The 18,106-nt window shown below is 66.6% G+C and overlaps 2 protein-coding genes across 4 annotated transcripts in view; both read right to left on the minus strand.

Annotated features, from left to right (window-relative positions):
* Positions 1-3,008, minus strand: part of NCAPG2 (non-SMC condensin II complex subunit G2) — a 41,732-nt gene extending 38,724 nt beyond the window's left edge. For both annotated transcript variants that reach the window (XM_037516530.2, XM_037516521.2), the window contains exons 1-2: positions 2,981-3,008; positions 2,148-2,267 (exon numbers count right to left, since the gene is read on the minus strand). In XM_037516530.2, coding sequence (XP_037372427.1) covers positions 2,148-2,225 — 78 coding nt within the window. In that variant the 5' untranslated portion in view covers positions 2,226-2,267; positions 2,981-3,008. The remainder of the gene's footprint in view (positions 1-2,147; positions 2,268-2,980) is intronic.
* Positions 3,009-10,662: 7,654 nt separating this feature from the next.
* The window catches only part of ESYT2 (extended synaptotagmin 2), a 44,294-nt gene continuing 36,850 nt past the window's right edge, over positions 10,663-18,106 (minus strand). For both annotated transcript variants that reach the window (XM_037516549.2, XM_037516542.2), the window contains 8 exons: positions 17,726-17,812; positions 16,032-16,181; positions 15,538-15,914; positions 14,545-14,643; positions 13,120-13,251; positions 11,903-12,008; positions 11,190-11,239; positions 10,663-11,089 (listed from right to left, as the gene is read on the minus strand). In XM_037516549.2, coding sequence (XP_037372446.1) covers positions 11,044-11,089; positions 11,190-11,239; positions 11,903-12,008; positions 13,120-13,251; positions 14,545-14,643; positions 15,538-15,914; positions 16,032-16,181; positions 17,726-17,812 — 1,047 coding nt within the window. In that variant the 3' untranslated portion in view covers positions 10,663-11,043. The remainder of the gene's footprint in view (positions 11,090-11,189; positions 11,240-11,902; positions 12,009-13,119; positions 13,252-14,544; positions 14,644-15,537; positions 15,915-16,031; positions 16,182-17,725; positions 17,813-18,106) is intronic.

The following is an 18,106-nucleotide window of genomic DNA, read 5'->3' on the forward strand; positions in this document are numbered from 1 at the left end:
CCCCTCCAGAGACTCGCAAGCCAGCAGCCACGAAGAAAAGCCCGGTCAGAAGAAGGCGGGCCTGGCACAAGGAGACGCACTCGTGGGCATGGAGGCCGAGCCACACAAGGCAACAGCTCACGTTTATGAGAACAGCCTCGACCGTGAGGGCCTGGCATGGATGCCGACTTACCACGAAGCACCAGGATGCGAGCGACGTCACGTCGATGGAACAACATTAAACAGACAAAAAGACCAGAAACAAGCATTGGCTGGAGGGCGGAGGAAAGTCACCCGCGGTACAGCTGAGGGTATGCAAACCGCACAGCCACCATGGAGAACAAACACTATGGAGGCGCCTCAAAAAGTTGAAAAGAGGCCTCCCCGGTGGTGCAGCGGGTTGAGCGCTGCGCTATGACGCTGTCCGCAGCCTCTGCAATGTGGGTTCGATTCCCAGCCAGCCAGGGAGATACCTACATGGCATAGCAGACCTCTCCTGCCTCGCCCGCTGTCCCCCTCAGCAGCGGATTTCAGTCAGTCTGCCTGTTCTGCTTCCCACTCTGTCTCTGGTGAGTCCTCTCACCCCTGGCACCTCTGGCCTGTACCCCAGTTCTTGTATAAAAAATAAATAAATCTATAAAAAAAAAGTTGAAAAGAAAACTGCCGGGCAACCCTGTAACCTGCTCCTGGATGCTGACCTGAAGAAGACAAAGCCCTCATTCGCAAAGACGCCCAAAAGCCTGGCTCACCAAGGTTACTCACGACCACCGAGCGCAGGTCGGCCTGATCGCCCGATGGCAGCTGAGGGCACAGGGGTGATACACGGCCACGCAGAAGCATGGCCAGCGCTGGAGGGATCCCGCCGGGGAACTAGCTCTTTCCGTCACTCCCATCTCTCCTGCCCGGGTCAGAGCTGCCCGCAGAGCACGGTGCCACCCCCCACAGGCCTTGCGTCTAAGCCGCAGCGCGGCTCTCACAAGGTGCTCTCTCCTGGTGTGTCATTGAAGTGGGAGCGATGCCTCATACCCCTCACGCCCACTAGCCCTCGGGTCCTTGCTGAACACTGTGCCGAGCAGGGCTTTGGGAGTGCATCATTCCACACAGCAGGAAGGACTGTGTTTGGGGGGTGCACCCAGGCAGCGTCACGGCATTTTAAAACAAGAAGACTTTTCCTCAGTCCCATCAGGCAGACCGTGTGACACTACAGCACTGAACTACCCCTCCTGCAGGAGGGCACGCCACAGCACTCGGGTTGACGCACCAGGCAGCGCACATCGTACAATATTTTCATTTTCACGTTTAGGCAAGAGCTGCACGGTGCCCGAGGCACTAGGTGAAGTGTGCCTACACCTGCTGTTTGTGAACCGACACTCTAGCAGGGGCTCAGCACTCCCCAGGCACCCACTGCCAAGCAGCTTAGGTAGGGCTCGGGGGAGGATGGTGCCTCAAAGGTGCTGTCGCCACAGTGCCGGTACCTTGGAGCTAGCTGCACCTCCCAGATGTGGCTGTTTTGCTTTCTGTATTTAAATTACTATTAACAGCTCATCGTGGTCGGTTTAGTTTGCTGTGATTTCAGTCAACATTTGGGTATGCAGTTCGCAGCATCAGCCTTTAGATGAAACCATGTGTGCACTGCAGGCGAATCCAAGTCACCCACAGGAAACGGCACGTCTACACAGTCTGCTCTCAGGCATTCCCTGCAGATGTGTGGCCTGGGGGGCATGTGGTTATTTCTACATTCACAGGATACATTTTATAAGCCTTGCAGATCTGCACCCACCCAGACCCACTACAACACTGAATAACCTAAGGGCAAAACAAGTGCCCGCCTTACACACACACACACACACACACACACACGCGCGCGCGCACGGATACACGCCCTGGGCACACAGCAAGGAGCCACAGGTGTTTGTAAGCAGAAAGAAGCAAGTTATTTCATCACTCACACACACCCCACCGCTCTCTGAAAACAAAGCAGGAAACACATTCTGTGAGCAGCTGCCCAGAGCAGGTCCACCTGGGAACAGCGCCATTTTTTTTTTAAGTAAACCTTGATGGCTCTGGATTCACTGAGGTGACTGCACCCCATCTGTGGACACGCTGATTTCAGAAGAACGCCTGACACTAACAGCCAAAGCCACAAGGAAGCTAAACACGAAACTTACATCCAGTTGAACAAACTGCAGAAATTCTCCGACGAGCTCCTTGGACACTGCTCGCACGAACGTCTCCCGCTTCTCCATGATGGAGGAAACCGCGGCTCCTGCGGCGCTTACCCCGGGACCCTGGGGGAACACGGTCGCGCTGACGCCCGCATTTGCAAATACACCTTTCCTGCAAGACGCGATGCGGCTCCGACACCCCAAGGCAGAGGGGCCCAGCACCCCGCAGGGCGAGCTGCAGCCTCTACGCGCTGACTCGCTTCCTGCCCCGCGACGGGGTCAGCGGGTCACCTCGTCATCAACTGCCCGCGAAGCTGCCCGAGCGAGCGGGCCCGCGGCTCCAGCAGCCTCCGGGCGCGCCTTCCCGCCAGGGCTGGCGCGCGGCACGGGCCGCGGGGGGAGGCCGGCCCGTGGGAGCAGCTCCCTCGGCACGAGCCCCGCGGGGCCCGCGAGCTCGTCAGCGGCCGGCTGCGCGCGCACGGCCCCTGGGGGCAGCGCCGGGGCTCCGGGCCTCCGCCGGCGTCTCCGGGCCCCCGCCCCGACGCCCCGGCGGGACGCCCCAGCCCCGACGCCCCTCCCGCAGCGGCGCTGCTGGCCCGACGCCGCCGCCCGGGACGGAGGCGCCGGCCGGGCCCGGGGCCGCTCCCCGCGGACGCCGGCGGCTCCGCGCCCAGGACAGGCCCGAGCCCGGGGCGCAGCCCGCCCGGGGAGGCTCGGAGGGCCGCGGCCGCCCGCCCCGCCGCCCCCGCCCCGCCCCGCCTCGCCCGGGCCCGCCGCGCTCACCTCGGCCCCGGCCCCGCCGCCCCCCGCCCGGCCCGGCCGCCGCGCGCGCTCACCTCGGCCCCCGCCCCGCCGCTTCCCGCGCTCCGGCCACATTCAAACTCGCCCGCCCGCGCCGCGCCGCGCCGCGCCGCGCCGCGCGCCGCCCGCGCGTCACCGCGCTGCTCTCGCGAGAGCTGGGGCGTCTGGGCGGGGCCCCGGGGACGCCCGCCCGCCCCCCGGCCTCGAGCCCCGCCCACACGCCCGCCGCCCTGGCCCCGCCCCGCGCCCGCCGCGCCCCCCCCGCGCCCCGCCCCGCGCCCGCCTTCGGCTCCGCTCCGCGCGCCGGCCCCACCCCGAGGACCCGCGCGCGCCCTCCGTAGCCCGGCCAGGGACACCGCCCCATGGCCCCGCCCCGCCCACTACGCGCCCCGCCCCGTCCCCGTCCCCAACCCGAGGCCCCGCCCCGCCCGTCCCCAACCTGAGGCCCCGCCCCGGCCCCGCCCCGGCCCCCAACCCGAGGCCCCGCCCCGCCCCGTCCCCGTCCCCAACCCGAGGCCCGCCCCGGCCCCAACCCGAGGCCCCGCCCCGCCCGGCCCCAACCCGAGGCCCCGCCCCGCCCCAACCCGAGGCCCCGCCCCGCCCGGCCCCAACCCGAGGCCCCGCCCGTCCCCGTCCCCAACCCGAGGCCCCGCCCCGCCCGTCCCCAACCTGAGGCCCCGCCCCGGCCCCGCCCCGGCCCCAACCCGAGGCCCCGCCCCGCCCCGTCCCCGTCCCCAACCCGAGGCCCCGCCCCGGCCCCAACCCGAGGCCCCGCCCCGCCCGGCCCCAACCCGAGGCCCCGCCCCGCCCGGCCCCAACCCGAGGCCCCGCCCCGCCCGTCCCCAACCCGAGGCCCCGCCCCGCCCGGCCCCAACCCGAGGCCCCGCCCCGCCCGGCCCCAACCCGAGGCCCCGCCCGTCCCCGTCCCCAACCCGAGGCCCCGCCCCGCCCGTCCCCAACCTGAGGCCCCGCCCCGCCCCGCCCCGGCCCCCAACCCGAGGCCCCGCCCCGGCCCCCGTCCCCAACCCGAGGCCCCGCCCCGGCCCGTCCCCAACCCGAGGCCCCGCCCCGCCCGGCCCCAACCCGAGGCCCCGCCCCGCCCGAACCAACCCGAGGCCCCGCCCCGGCCCCAACCCGAGGCCCCGCCCCGCCCGTCCCCAACCCGAGGCCCCGCCCCGCCCGTCCCCAACCCGAGGCCCCGCCCCGCCCGGCCCCAACCCGAGGCCCCGCCCCGCCCGGCCCCAACCCGAGGCCCCGCCCGTCCCCGTCCCCAACCCTAGGCCCCGCCCCGCCCGGCCCCAACCCGAGGCCCCGCCCCGCCCGGCCCCAACCCGAGGCCCCGCCCCGCCCGGCCCCAACCCGAGGCCCCGCCCGTCCCCGTCCCCAACCCGAGGCCCCGCCCCGCCCGGCCCCAACCCGAGGCCCCGCCCCGCCCGGCCCCAACCCGAGGCCCCGCCCCGCCCGGCCCCAACCCGAGGCCCCGCCCGTCCCCGTCCCCAACCCGAGGCCCCGCCCCGCCCGGCCCCAACCCGAGGCCCCGCCCGTCCCCGTCCCCAGCCCGAGGCCCCGCCCCGCCCGGCCCCAACCTGAGGCCCCGCCCCGGCCCCGCCCCGGCCCCCAACCCGAGGCCCCGCCCCGGCCCCGTCCCCAACCCGAGGCCCCGCCCCGCCCCGTCCCCGTCCCCAACCCGAGGCCCCGCCCCGCCCCCAACCCGAGGCCCCGCCCCGCCCGTCCCCAACCTGAGGCCCCGCCCCGGCCCCGCCCCGGCCCCCAACCCGAGGCCCCGCCCCGGCCCCCGTCCCCAACCCGAGGCCCCGCCCCGCCCCGTCCCCAACCCGAGGCCCCCCCGCCCGGCCCCAACCCGAGGCCCCGCCCCGCCCGGCCCCAACCCGAGGCCCCGCCCGTCCCCGTCCCCAACCCGAGGCCCCGCCCCGCCCGGCCCCAACCCGAGGCCCCGCCCGTCCCCGTCCCCAACCCGAGGCCCCGCCCCGCCCGGCCCCGCCCCAGCGCCGCCGAGTAACGTCTGGAAAGGCATCAAGGGCAAAGTTGTTCTCAAGGACGAGGCTCACGTTCTAAAAATTCACTTTATTTGTCGTGAAGAGCGGGGTGCAGCGCAGGGGAGGGCGGCCCGAGGGGCTCCCAGAGCGGGACGGCGGGCGGATCCCCGGAGCCCGGGCGCGCGGCAGCAGGGGCCTGTGCGCGGGGCTGCCCGGCCGGGTCGCCCCGGCGCCGCCGCGGACAGCGGGACGCGGCTCCGGCCCCCAGGCCCGGGCAGGCCGGGCTTGTGCGTCGCCGGGCAGCCGGCAGGGAGCCGTTAGTAGCGCCCGCCGCGCCGCCGGGGGAGACCGGCGCCAGCTGCCCTCCGGTGCGGCCGGCGGGCGGGCGGGGCGCCCGCAGAGGCCGGCAGGAAGCCAGTCGCAGGTCCCGAGAAAGGGGTGCCCGCTGGGGCGGCCGCGTGGACGCGCTTCCTTCCTCTGTGTGGTTTCGTGCGACTTTAAGAGTAAACGCGCAGCCTGGGAAGCGAGGCGTGGCTCTGTCTGCCCCCGAGGCGGGAAGGGGCCGAGGAGGGCGCCCCTCATCACCGCGAGGGGCTGCGTGGCGCCCTGAGAGCCCACCAACACCAGTGGCCTCCTCGCCCCTGCGGTGGTGACCGTGGAAGCCTGAGGAGGGCAGTCTCCTTCCTGCGGCCGGGCGGCTGCTGCAGACGGGCGGGCCTGGCTGGGGGTCTCTGGCTGTGACACCAGGGCCAGGAGGCTAGTGGCTGAGGCCGGGCCTCCTCCGCGGGGCCGCTCACTGCATTTCTTCATCTGCTGGCTGAAGCAAGACCTCAGGCTCCAGCAGACGTCGGCCTGCTCCCCTCGGCCCGGACAAGGCACCTTTGTGGCACCAGCACCCTAGGGTGTTATCCCGGCACCTCGAGGCTGTTGGCCATCCCGGGGGCCCCCAGGGTGGGTGGCCGTCCTGGACTGAGCATAGGACGCGACGCTGCTGCATTGGGGGCGGGTGGGGCCCACACCTCTATACCTCGTGGATCTGGGCACCAGGCCCTGCCGTGCAGGTGGAAGCTGGTCTCGATGGTGATCGGGCACCTGGGTCAGTGGCTGGCGGGTCTCGCCCGGCCACCCTGAGTCCTCACGAGGTTCCCTAAGACGTGGCCCCGCTGGTGTCCCCCATGCCATGGAGCTGCGGGTGCCGGGGGAGGCTGACAGGGCTCCAGTGCGAGGCCTTGACACAGGCTCAAGTGAGGGGCCGCCGGCCGCACTGTGGTGGGGCGTGGGGTCTGGCCAGCAGCCATGGAGAGCAGGGTGGACCTGCAGGAGGTGGGGTCGCTGGTGGGCTCCTCTCTGGGGGAGGGAAACATCCAGTGTGATGGGCACCGCCTTGCGAGCCTGCCAGGACCCTGCACTTCACTGCAGGGCCCACTACCTGGTGCACAGGCCAGCAGGGCATGGCCGGCGAGTCCCCCGTGTTGGGGCTCCGTGCCCAGCGGGCTGCACTGTGGCTGGATGGGCCGGACGCCACAGCCTGGGAGCCCCGGGGCACTGGGCCCGGAACCTCCAGGAGACGGCGCTTGACTGGCCAGCGGCAGACTCGGCTCCTGCACCTGACTCTCCAGGGTTCTGAAACTCAGCACGCCCCCCCACCACAGCCACCCACCTGTGGGGGACCCCTCTGTGGACAGGGACACGGCAGGCCCAGGCCTTTTGTGTGAATGTTCATTGGCCTCGGGGAGACATTGTTGAGAGGAGAGGGCCAGGGCTGACGGGAGGGGTGCCCAGGGCCTGGGCTGGCCCCACGGCCGCGGCCATGGCGAGTGCTCGTCAACGTGTGGCCAGGCCCCAAGGAAGGAGAGGCGGCCCGGCGGGAGGAGGCCGAGGGCTGGTGGTCCCGTGAGCCAGGGGCCTGCGCGGGCCGGCGTCTCCACCGCAGGGAAGAGCAGCCCAGATGGCCGGGCCGGCACCCCCACAGGCAGCCCCCTGGAGTGGGGAGGCCGGGCCAGGCTGTCAGGGAGCAGGGACCAGCAGGCGTCCGCCATCCCCATTCCCCAGTCTCTGCTCCCTGGGTTCACGAATTTAACCCGCTTTCCCCTCCGCTGTGGGGCCTGAGGTCCTGTACTGGTCACTCTGAAATCAGGCGGCCTCCGTCTCCTCCTAGCACAAAGCCCGGGGCCTGCTCCACCAAGTCTGTCCTCACGTTTCAGTGCCGGGCTCTCCCCACAGTGAACGCCCCTGCGTGCCTTGGCTGCCTGGCAGGGCTTGGCTGCTGGCCCCGTGGCCGGTGGGCAGCTGGGCTCCTCCGGGCCTGGTTGTGCGGCGGGTGGCGGTGGTTCTCGGAGCCTCACGGCTCTTGCAGACTCTTTGTGTCTCTGGACGACGTGACAATCTCAGCCCCCACCGCCCGCGCTGCCTGTGTGGACTGGGCGCGTGGAAGAAAACCGGGCCCTGCAGGGCTTGGAGCAGGCGGGCTCTGCGGGGGGCGCCCCTGCCCCCACCATCCCTGCCAGCTGCGGCCCAGAAGCCCGGGTCCTGGGGCGGGAGGAGGCCACCACCGTTTCCGCTCCAGGGGTGGGTCCCCGGAGCCTGCATGTACGTGCCCAAGAGCGCTGGGACACGGCGGCTCCCGGTCAGCTTGGCGTCCCGCCCCAACAGGCTGGGCCAGAGGTGGGTCCTGGGGACTCCATCCGGATGTCACGTGTGAGTGACCGCAGTCACGGCGCGCCCTGGTAGACGTGCCCTGGCTCAACTCCTGGGCCGGACCCCAGAGACCTGGTTCCCCGCAGTGTCCAGAGGAAGGAAGCACAGTGAGAGGGTGGGCGCGGCTGCGCTTACTCGTCCTGTCCTGCAGGCTTTGCGAGGCTGCGCTGGGGAGACGCGCGGTGCCCTGCGGCCATTGCGTTAGCAGCCTGTGCCGCCAAGGAGGGCTCCTGACCCTGTTCTGAAGGTGAAACCAACACTCATTGCTCAGAAGGCCGAGGGCTCCTGCGGACCTCACAGCAACGCCGAAAACAAACATCTACATGCCGGCCGCGGCGAGTGGCAGGACGACGCTGACGCTAACAAGACTCCCCTCTGGGCCAGCAGGGCTGAGCTGGGCAAAGGGACGTGGCCAAGGCGCTGTGCAGCCAGGCCTGACGCCTGCTGCTGCCCCGCCCGGCCGCCGCGGCCCTCAGCGGACTCGCTGTTGTTTCTCAGGACACGTCCAAGTTTCTGGCCTTCGGTGTTCGTTCCGAACCGAGCGGCGCTGAGGTCAGAGGATGCCGCTTTGGCGACCACTCTGGGGGAGGAGGACCCTCTCCCCGCCCCCAGGCCTCACTCCCTTGTGTGTCCACCTGTGCCATGAGCATGTCCAAGAGAGTCCTGTCACCCACGCCCCACTGCACAGAATCCCCTCCAGCGCCTTCATTTCTCTGTAAAGAGCAGGACTTCATCTTCCTGAGGGCTGGGGACACCCCGCGGCATAGAGATCCCCGTCTCCCTGCCCCTTGCCAGGCCCAGGGCACCCATCCGGCTGGCAGGGAGCACCTGGAGCTGAGTACGCAGAGTGGGCAGCTCTGCCAGAGGCTTTGTGCTCCTGGGCGAGGTGCCTTGAGGGGGACACTGGTCACGTGGAATTTCCATTTTTGTTTCTTTAAGTATTTATTTAAGCATACAAGAGCTGGGGTGCAGGCCAGAGGTGAGGGGGGTGAGAGGACCCCCCCGAGACAGCGGGGAGCAGAACAGGCAGATCCACTGCCGAGGGGCGCGGTGGGGAGACAGGAGAGGTCCGCTGCGCCCCGGCCGGGGGTCCAGCTCAGGCCACGGGGGCTGCAGACGGCTTGACAGGCTGAGACTCAGCCCCTGCGCCCCCGGGAGGCCGACTTTTGTCACCTCTTGTGTTCAAATTCTGCCAGGTCTCCGCGAGTACCTGAAGCTGTCACTAGATGACAAGCATCCACGGACAAACAAGCCTTTTGAAAGGTCGGAAAAGGAAAAATACACGCGGCGCAGGCGGCACTGCCCCGGCCGTGCCCGCGGGGCTGGGCGGGCGCCCGCTGGTGACCCGGAGCCGGGGTGCTGGGTCTTGCTGCTTCCCGGACGGGGCTGCTGCTCCCCCTCCCGTGGCGCCTGCCTGGGAGCGTTGTTGCCACGCTCGTGGGTTCCTGCTGGCCTGGGGAGCGCGGCTGCTGGCAGCTATGTGGGCCGGGGCTCTTGGACGCCACCCGGCCACGGGCCGGCCTCGCTTTTTTTTTTTTTTTTTTTTTTTAGTTTTTTTAAAGATTTGATTTATTTATGCACACAAGAGCTGGGTGGGGTACAGGCCAGAGATGCGGGGGGGTGGTGAGAGGATACCCCAGAGACAGTGGGGGACAGAACAGGCGGATCCACTGAAATCCACTGCTGAGGGGGGTAGCGGGGAGACAGGAGAGGTCTGCTTGCCCTGTGGGTAGCTCTCTGGCCGGGGATGGACTCAGGCCGCAGTGGCTGCTGATAGCTTGACAGTGCTGGGACTTCACCCCTGCGCCCCCAGGAGGCCCCTCTACTTTCGGCTTTTTAAAGCCACTCTGGATCACTCTGCATGGTGGCCGCACCAGATCACAGTCCCGCCAGCAGTGGGGCAGGACGCCTCCCCACCCCCTGCACTTGTTGGGGTCCTGGTGGTGTGTCCCCACGGACATGGGGGGGCCTCTCCGTGTGCTGACCTGCGTCTGACATACTGGAGGCAAGGACTGCTTCCTGCATGTCTGCGCTTCTGGAATCCTCTCCGAAGAACCGTCTGGGCAGAGCTACTGCCCATCGGGGTTCTTGTTAAACTGAGTAAGGTCCTGGATGCTGCCCCGTGAGGGCGCTGCATGTGCGCCCACTCCAGAGGCTGACTGGTCTTGGTGTCCTTCCACCGTGGAAGCTCTTCCACGTGAGGTGCTCCCGGTTGTTTATCTGCTTCTGCGTCTTCTGCTCCGGTGCCGAGTGCCCACTGCGCCTTCAGAGCCGGTGGGGTGAGGCAGGTGTCTGGCAGCCTCGGCCGCGAGTAGCCGCCTCCTCCGTGGAGACACAGGAGACCCGTGTGGCTCTCTCCACGGGCTCGAGCTCCGACTGTTCTGGTTTGGGAGCCTCAGGCCTCAGCTAGGAACCTCAGCCTGCGCCCCCCGTCCTTCGGCTCTCCAGCGGCGCGCCCCTTCCCTGCACCAGCTCCTGGCCTGGACGGGTGCCCGGGATCCTCTCTTCCCACGCTGCGCGGCAGCGGCCCCCGGCCAGCTGTGGCCCGGCTGCCCCCTCGGGGTTCTGTTCAGAGATGGGCTGGAAGGCCTGGAGGCGGCCTGGCCTGCTCACCCCTCCATCTGCAGGTGGAGGCGGCCTGAAGGCCGAGTGGTCACATCAGGGAGGAGGGGCAGCTTGCGGAGCCACGGCTGGGAGTCTGGACCAGAAGGCCTAGTGCCGGCCCGGGCGGCCCCCAGCTCGCAGCTGGGCAGTGAAGGGCTGGGAGGGCGAGGGCTCCAGGGCACCTGCTGTAAGAGGTGACCTGGCGCGGGGGAGGGCGAAGGCAGGCCCGGCAGCAGCAAGGAGGGCGTCCCCCGGCTCCAGAGGGGGGACAAGGGCTGGGCCACCCGCGGACGCGCGGCCAGAGACCGGGGCAAGAAGCGGCTCGGCCCCGCGCCCCCCGCCATGGGCAGAAATAACCAACACTGGACCCCGCGCTTTTCTCCTAAAGAGAAACACCACAAAATGGGTCACAGAACTTTTTCCTGCAAAGACAAAACTGGTAACTTTGTGGCAAGAATTTATTACATTTTAGAAGAAAATAAATATATATTTCCTAGATTCATTTTCTTCTGATTTCCCACCAGCATCGATTATAAAAAATATTGTATTTACACTGCACCGCTGGAAACAAGGCCTGCGGAGTCAGCGTCTCTGCTGCCTCGCAGGGCCAGCCCCGACACCCGGCTTGTGCAGCAGCGTGTAGCTGTCCCACCACGAGGCGGCGACTGTAACATATAAAAGTTAACAAGAGTGGCCAAATATGACTAAAATGTCAACATGTTTTATGAAACAGCTTGGGTCTGTGTAACTGGACACAGGGGAGTATAAAAGTAGCAGGTGCAGCTGCTCCTCGGGCTCCGCTACGTCGCCGCATGGGGCCGCGCGCCGTCTTCCGTCAGGTCGTACCTGCGAGGGCCCAGGCAAGAGGCCGTCAGCGTGCAAAGTGCCGCTTTGTACACGTGGACTCGGGGGGGGGGGGGGGGGAGGGGACTGTGCAGACACTCACCATTGGGTCCAGCCTTTGGCCAGATCCTCAGAGGCCAAACCAACCAGTACCTGTGGGTTGAAAGAGCGTATACAAATGGCTGAAGCGATTCCTTCCGGACCTCTCGCCACCATCTGGGCAGCACCGCTCTCCTGAGTCTCCTTTCTCTCTCTCCTGCTCGTGTGACCTGCCAACAAACTGCGCGGCCCACTGTACCCCACGGCCTTAGGTCACGAGCCATGTCAGTGCAGCTAAGTCATGGGGTGCCACCGCGGTGACGCGGACGACGGCACTGGGCCTGCCACAAAACCCCCGTCCCTGCCGTGCACGCTGGAGCGTATGCTCCTGCGTGAGCGCTGGGTGTGAGTATGGACAGAGACGAGAAAAATTCAGAAAAATGAAGAGAACGATTTGTCAGGAAAGGCAGCGTGAGCAGCTGGGGAGGCAGAATCGAGAATCTCCCTTTGTGTTTTCTTTTAGTGTGATGCCTGAACAAAAAACCCAACACCAAACCTTTCCTCCCACTTACATCCGTGGTGTTAGCATGACTAGTACGCGCACAACAGAAACACGTGGAAACACCTGAGCGTGTCTTCACAGTGCGCGGCCCCAGTGACGGTCCTCCTGGCACTGCTCACTGATGGGCGCTACTCAGAGGGCGTCCCCACCGACCCGCCCGGCCTGAACTCGGGGCTTGGGGAGCACAGAGCGCCCCGGGCTGTCTTCACACTGACTTTGCCGAGAAGCCCTTTGTCTTTGGACAGGAAGCCGCCGCTGTTCTTCACCGCCACGTCCAGCGTCCTCCTCTGCACCTCGGGCAGCGAGACGCTGAAGTCGAAGCTGAAACGGACAAGAGGACCTTCCGTTAACGGCGCCATGATTCTGCCATGTCTTCGTCACGTCTAAAAACACGACATTTCTGTTCGCGTTGCTTTCCAATGAAACCGAGTTCTGCAAGATGTTTGGAGGTGGCATTTCATGAAGACTCCAAGACTGTTTCTTAGAAACTGTTTTCTAGCTTTCCTAACCCATGAAGGCTCCCGTGAGGGTGGGTGTTCTCTGGACATCAATGGCCAAATCTGCACGGCAGGAGAGCCTGGCTCTGGGCTCTGGGTGTGAGGTGGGCGTCTTGAGCTCATGTGCCCTGAGGACACAAGGGAGCAGCTGCCAAGCTGGGGGGTGGAAGAGAAGATGAGGGGGGCGTGGGCAGTTTTAGGAGCAGCATTTTTCACAGCAGACAGCTCTGCAGACAAAGCTGCCCCCAGGAAACCATGTCCTTCTGGGCTGGGGAACTCGTGGCAACTTGCCCGGGACCCGCTAGAATGGGGCCACCTTCCCACCCCGCAAGCAGCCTGGAGCCCCAATGTGCGTATGGGGCCCCCAGTTCTCAGAGGCTGCGGATAAGAGAAGGGGCCACACCAGACCGTGGTCTCTGGCCTTGGTGCAACTAAGGTGATTGGGACGGAGCACAACGGACGTAGGGGCTTCATCCCAAATGCCAGGTGCTTGGCACAGAGACTAGAGTCAGACAGCGCCACGGCTCCCGACGAGCCCTGAGTCTGACTGCAGACAGGAGTCCTGACGGGGGAAGAGAGCCGCAGGGCACCAAGCTTCTCCCGCATTGTTTTACTGTTGTGCACACACGAATGCATTTTAAGATGTTAATAGAGTATTGTTTTAAAATGAACTTTAAAAAGTATATATTTTAAAACTCTTAATTTTCATGAGTAACTTAGCAAAAAATCAAGAGCTGGAACCCCACACAAGAGAGCTGCTCGGGGCCTGGGCAGTGCTCCCGTGAGCACAGGCGGCCGGCCACGGCTGGGTTGACGGCGCCCCCTCCCACGGCCCCTCCCACACCCAGTCAGACGCAGCAGGGTCTCACCACTCGCTCTGCTCAGCAGCGATCATGGGCGTGACTTGGGGGTTATGCCCTTAACCAGGACCCTACCTCTGGTCAAACACAGGGTTCAGGGTTTTCTTGGAGACGTGAGTTTTCCTCCTTCCCGAACGCCTCTTGTCGGGCAGCAGGTACATGCGGACATAGGGGTCGGAGCCGTCTTCTGAGAAGGCGATGAGGTTCCTGAGCATGCACAGCAGGGGGGCGTCAGAGCTGCACGCAGCTCCGCTCTCTGGGCTGTGGGGCACCGGCTGCCGAGAGCCAGCGCAGAGCCAAGCCCGCCGCCCTCACAGCTTCCCGCCCGGGCAGCGGGGGCCGCCAGGTTGCAGGCTCGCGCTACCTCCCGCCACCACTGGCTGGCCGCTGCACACTGGAGTAGCCCTGCAGGATGCTAAGTTGGGCCCCGTCCCTCTGAGGAGCAGAAACCCAAAAGGAACTCGACGCCACATTCAGAGCCCCGTTTCTAAAGAACTCTGCTTTCCTGTGTGTTGACCAACTTTCAATTTTTAAAATTTTTTTAGTTTTACAGATTTATTTATTTATTTAGACAAGAACTGGGCTATAGGCCAGATACACGGGAGGGTGAGAGGATTCACCAGAGACAGAGCGGGGAGCAGAACAGGCAGACGGACTGGAATACACTGCTGAGGGGAGCAGCGGGGAGACAGGAGAGGTCTGCCGCACCCTGTGGGACCCTCGCCAGCCGGCCGGGATTGAACCAGCACTGCAGAGGCTGCGGACAGCTTCACAGAACTGTGTTTAACCGCCTGCGCCACCAGGGGAGGCCCTCCAACAAAGCACTGGGTACAGTCAGAAGCGCGGGAGGGCGAGAGAATTCACCAGAGCCAGAGCGGGGAGCAGAATAGGCAGAAGGACCGAAGGACACTGCTGAGGGGAACAGCGGGCGGCAGGAGAGGTCTGCGTGCCATGTGGGACCTTCGCCTGGTGGTTGGGGATCGAACTGGCACTGCAGAGGCTGCGGGCAGCTTTACCACTGTGCCACCAGGGGAGGCCCTTGAACAACTTTTTAAAGACCAGTCTTATTTCAAATAACTATAGACCAGTCATATCAAAGGAAAGTAAGTCACTCCACAAGAGGCCTATGACAAGACTCCATAGAACAGCGCGGCCCCAGGTGAGTCGCCCGCCAGCATGCTCAGTGACCCCTCCCACAGAGCACCACCCTCCCAGTGCTCACAGGGACTGGACTGTCCGGCCAACCCGGATGCCACCAACCCTCTGGACCCTTTGAGCTGACACCAACCTGCTCCTGCACACTGAACCCTGAGAAGCCCTCGATTTTGTGGGAGAGCTGCGCTTGCACTCCTGTGGCAGGAGGCGAGGACAACCCTCCTGCCGAGCCAGGGACGGCTTGTGCACCACGGGGCGCGGGTCAGGCCGCCACGGGGCGGCAAGACAGCCACGGCGGGGACTGTCCATGGAAGGGTCTCATGTGAGGTGTGGTGCTGGGCTCACCTGCAGCCGTGCACCACCACCACCAGCTTGTTCCTCTGCGAGCTGTGCCGCACCGTCAGCTGGATCTGCCCCAGTGGCGACTGGCCCAGGGTCATCCCGCTGCAACAAGCACATGCACAGCCTCCGCTGAGGGCGCCTGGCACGCCCTGCGCAGGGGCCCCCAGGCCCGAGCTGACGCCCCCAGTGTGGGCCCAGAATGGGGACAAGGCGAGCGGCCTCCTAGCTCTGTCGCCAGCCCACACCTGGCCCGTGGATGCGCACCCGGGACAGCGGTGCTCACGGCCCAGTGACCGGCTACAGGGATCCCCAGCTCTCAGGTGAACATGGCCCCCAAGACAGCCATGACCCCCCCAAATATCACCTCAGTCACTCCCTAAATTTCTCTCCTAAGAAAAAAGTGTTTTCTAGTTTAAAGCTCTAGGTCCTTTAGAAGCGGAGAGAACAGAGTTGGCTGTCCTCGGGCGCAGAGGTGGTGAGGGCGTGTGCGGCCCGGGCTGAGCCAGGCCTGGCCCTCCAGACCGCACGCCTGTGGGGACGACAGGCCGCAGGAGCCGCTGGAGGCGGCTTCGCTCGGGCTGGGGGAGAGGCCGCTGCGGAGGCTGCTGGTGACTGAGATGCCGGTTCTTGCTCATCCAAAAGCCCGCGGCCACCTGCACCCCGACACCCGAAGGAGGGGCCCCGCCACCATCCCGCAGGCCAGCGCCCTGGGCAGGGGAGGGCGCTGACCCCGGGCAAAGCTGCCGCTGCCCACCGCTGGGCCCTGCGGCCCTGCGCGGGGAGGGACACGGGGGCGCCGGCCCCTCAGGGAGCCCTGGCCCCGGCGGCTCTTCACGCGAGACAACGTGGGCCCCAGAAGCCTGCGGTGCCGCAAGAGGCCGCGGCTGGGGGGGTGGAGGGGGCAGGGGGCCCGCCCTGCCCCAGCTGGGAGCCCCGCCCGGCCATGCCCCCGCCCCCGCCCGCCCCCACCGTGCCCCGCGCCCCGCCCGCCCGTACTTCTCCAGCTGGCGCAGCCGCTGCCGCAGCTCCTGCGAGGCGAGGGGCAGCGAGACGTCGGAGGCGATGCTGGGCGTGGGCTCCTTGGGCGACGCGCGGCCGGGGGAGGGCGCGGCGCCGGCGGGCGGGCTGGCGGGGCTCCGGCCCGGCTCCCGCGGCCCCGGGGGGCCGGGCTCGGCGGCGGCGCCCGGCTCCTCCTCGCCGGGCGGCTCGCCGGCCCCCGCGCCGGGCGCGGACGGGGCCGCGGGGCCGCCGGGCGACGCGGGCGCCGGGGAGCGCACGGAGACCCGGCGCCCGTCCTGGGGCGCGGCCGGCCGCCGCACCTGCGCCGAGTGCGGGCGGTCCGCGGCCCGCGCCCGCGCGTCCAGGTGCAGCACCTGCGGGGGGCGCCGTCAGGGGGGCGGCGCCGGCGCCTCTCCGCGCCCCGCCCCCCGCAGCGCCTCTCCGCGCCGCCCCCGCCCCGGCCCGCCGGCCCGCCCGCCGCGGACACCCACCCTGAGGGCGATCTTCATCTTCAGGGAGCTCCCGGGGCCCGAGTTACTCAGCTGGAACCGCTGGCTCATGGTCATGTCCTCGCTGGCGAGCAGCTGGCTGAGCGGGATGGTCAGGCTGCCCAGCGAGCACTGGTGCTGCTCATCCTTCACCTGCACAGCGGGGCGGGACGGCGGACACGCACCTGAGCGCGGGGCTGCGCCAGTGAGGAGGCTCAAGCGCAGAGGGCGCGAGGGGCCCCGTGGCCGGAGCGCCCTGCCATGGGGATGGAAACACCCTGGGCGGGCGCACCGGCCCCAGAGACGCCCATGCACCGGCACACACTCCTGAGTGCCTTCAGGCCTCCCACTCAGCCGCCTGCAGAGTCCGCAGCGCCTGCTGTCTGCTGCCCTCGGACAGGCCTCCTCGCGCGATAGACAGCGGGAAGCAGATGAAAGACTTCTCTGTGAGAAGGTAAAACCACCCTCCTGCTGACCAGGAAAGCAGGCGAGATGCCCACAATCAGCAACCATGAAGCCGGTATCTGGACAGGACAGGGAAGGGCCACGTGGGGCGGCGGGCCAGGCCACGCGGCAGCTCAGAGGGATGGCTGGCTTCCTCGGAAGACGTGACACCGAGTCCTCCAGAAGGAGGAGGTAACCCGGGCGGGGTGAAGCCACGAGCAGAATCGAATCTGTGTGAGAGCTGCAGGCCCAGGTGATTTCCCTGGTGAATCTACCAGGGGTGTGAGGAGACCATCAGCTCCACACCAGCTCCTCCAGAAAACCAAAGGGGAGGAACCCTCCTCGTGACCCAGGAGCCGGCAGCGCCCTGGTACCAGGGCCCGGGAACAGCCTTCATGACTGAGATACAAAGACCCTTTGGAAGGTGTTGGCAACTTAAGCGGAACACATAACAGGACACAGCTGATTCTTGGTGTCCCGGGGAGGGGGGATGTTCCAGGAACCCCTCAGATGCTAAGTCCTGGGGTACAATGGCCCCTCACCATCAGGTGTCTCTTGGTGATGGCAACACCCAATGCAAGGTAAATGCCGTGAACAGGCAGGCGCCGGGGTCCCGGGGACGGTCTGTGTAGTTCAGAGGGGCAGTGGCTGGGTCTAGCACACGGCACAGACCACCCGTGTTGGCTGGGGACACAGGGGCTGCACCTCGTGGCGACCTTCCAGGGGTGCCTGCAGGGTTTCTCACGTGAAAGCTCAAAAGCCACTGCGAGTTTGCTACTGACACCTGGGAGTCAGCATCTGTGGACTTAAGCAGAAAAGCTCCATGATCCTTTCACTAGCAGGAAAGCCTTTAATGGGATTGCACATTGCCCCGGGACCAGACTCTCGGCCCAGAAGGGGCTCCCTGCACACAGCCCTACCCTGGGAGGTGGGGGAGGAGACCAGAGGCCCGAGGCCCCAGACAGAGTCGATAAGGCCCCACACAGCAGGGCGCCTGCGTACCAGCCTGACCAACAGAGCTGCTGGACGTAGGCCCAGCACAGCCGCTCCATGTAGACTGGTGACAAGCTGACCAGGCTTGAAGATGAGAAACGCCGACTCACAGTACCAAAAGGTCCCAGAGACTCAGGGTGCCTGAATTAGTGGGGCCACAGCAGGGTGGGGCCTGACAGCGGCAGCCCCCTGTCCCTCCCAGGCAGCTGTTCAGTGCCCACTGTCTGCCTGGACACACCTGCCGGAAGCCCACCACGTACCTCGACTTCAAGGTCCTGGCGCTTGGGGTTGTGGATGAAGAAGGTGAAGTTTTCCTCCCACACCGGCTCACTGGTTTTGTACCGAATCTGAAGGAAACCCCAAACAGCAGCTCTACCACAGTGCGGAGCAGGGGGCTGCTGCCAACACCGCCCTCTCCGCACCAGAAAGCTCAGGGCAGCGATGAAATTCCAAGACACACGGCCTGAGCACCTGCCCTTCCGTGTTCATTGTGCAAAATGTTCGAGACAAATGCTGAGTGTGCATCTGTGAAGCCACTTCTCACCAAACCGGGTGGCAACAGCCCCCGGGACGGAGCTGCGGTCTGCAGGAGCTTGTCACTCCCGGGGGTGAGCAGCTCCCGCTCCCGATTCCTGGGACTG

This window comes from Talpa occidentalis, unplaced genomic scaffold (genome assembly GCF_014898055.3).
Source record: "Talpa occidentalis isolate TD23 unplaced genomic scaffold, MPIMG_talOcc4v2.1, whole genome shotgun sequence".
NCBI classification, from domain to species: Eukaryota; Metazoa; Chordata; class Mammalia; order Eulipotyphla; family Talpidae; genus Talpa; species Talpa occidentalis.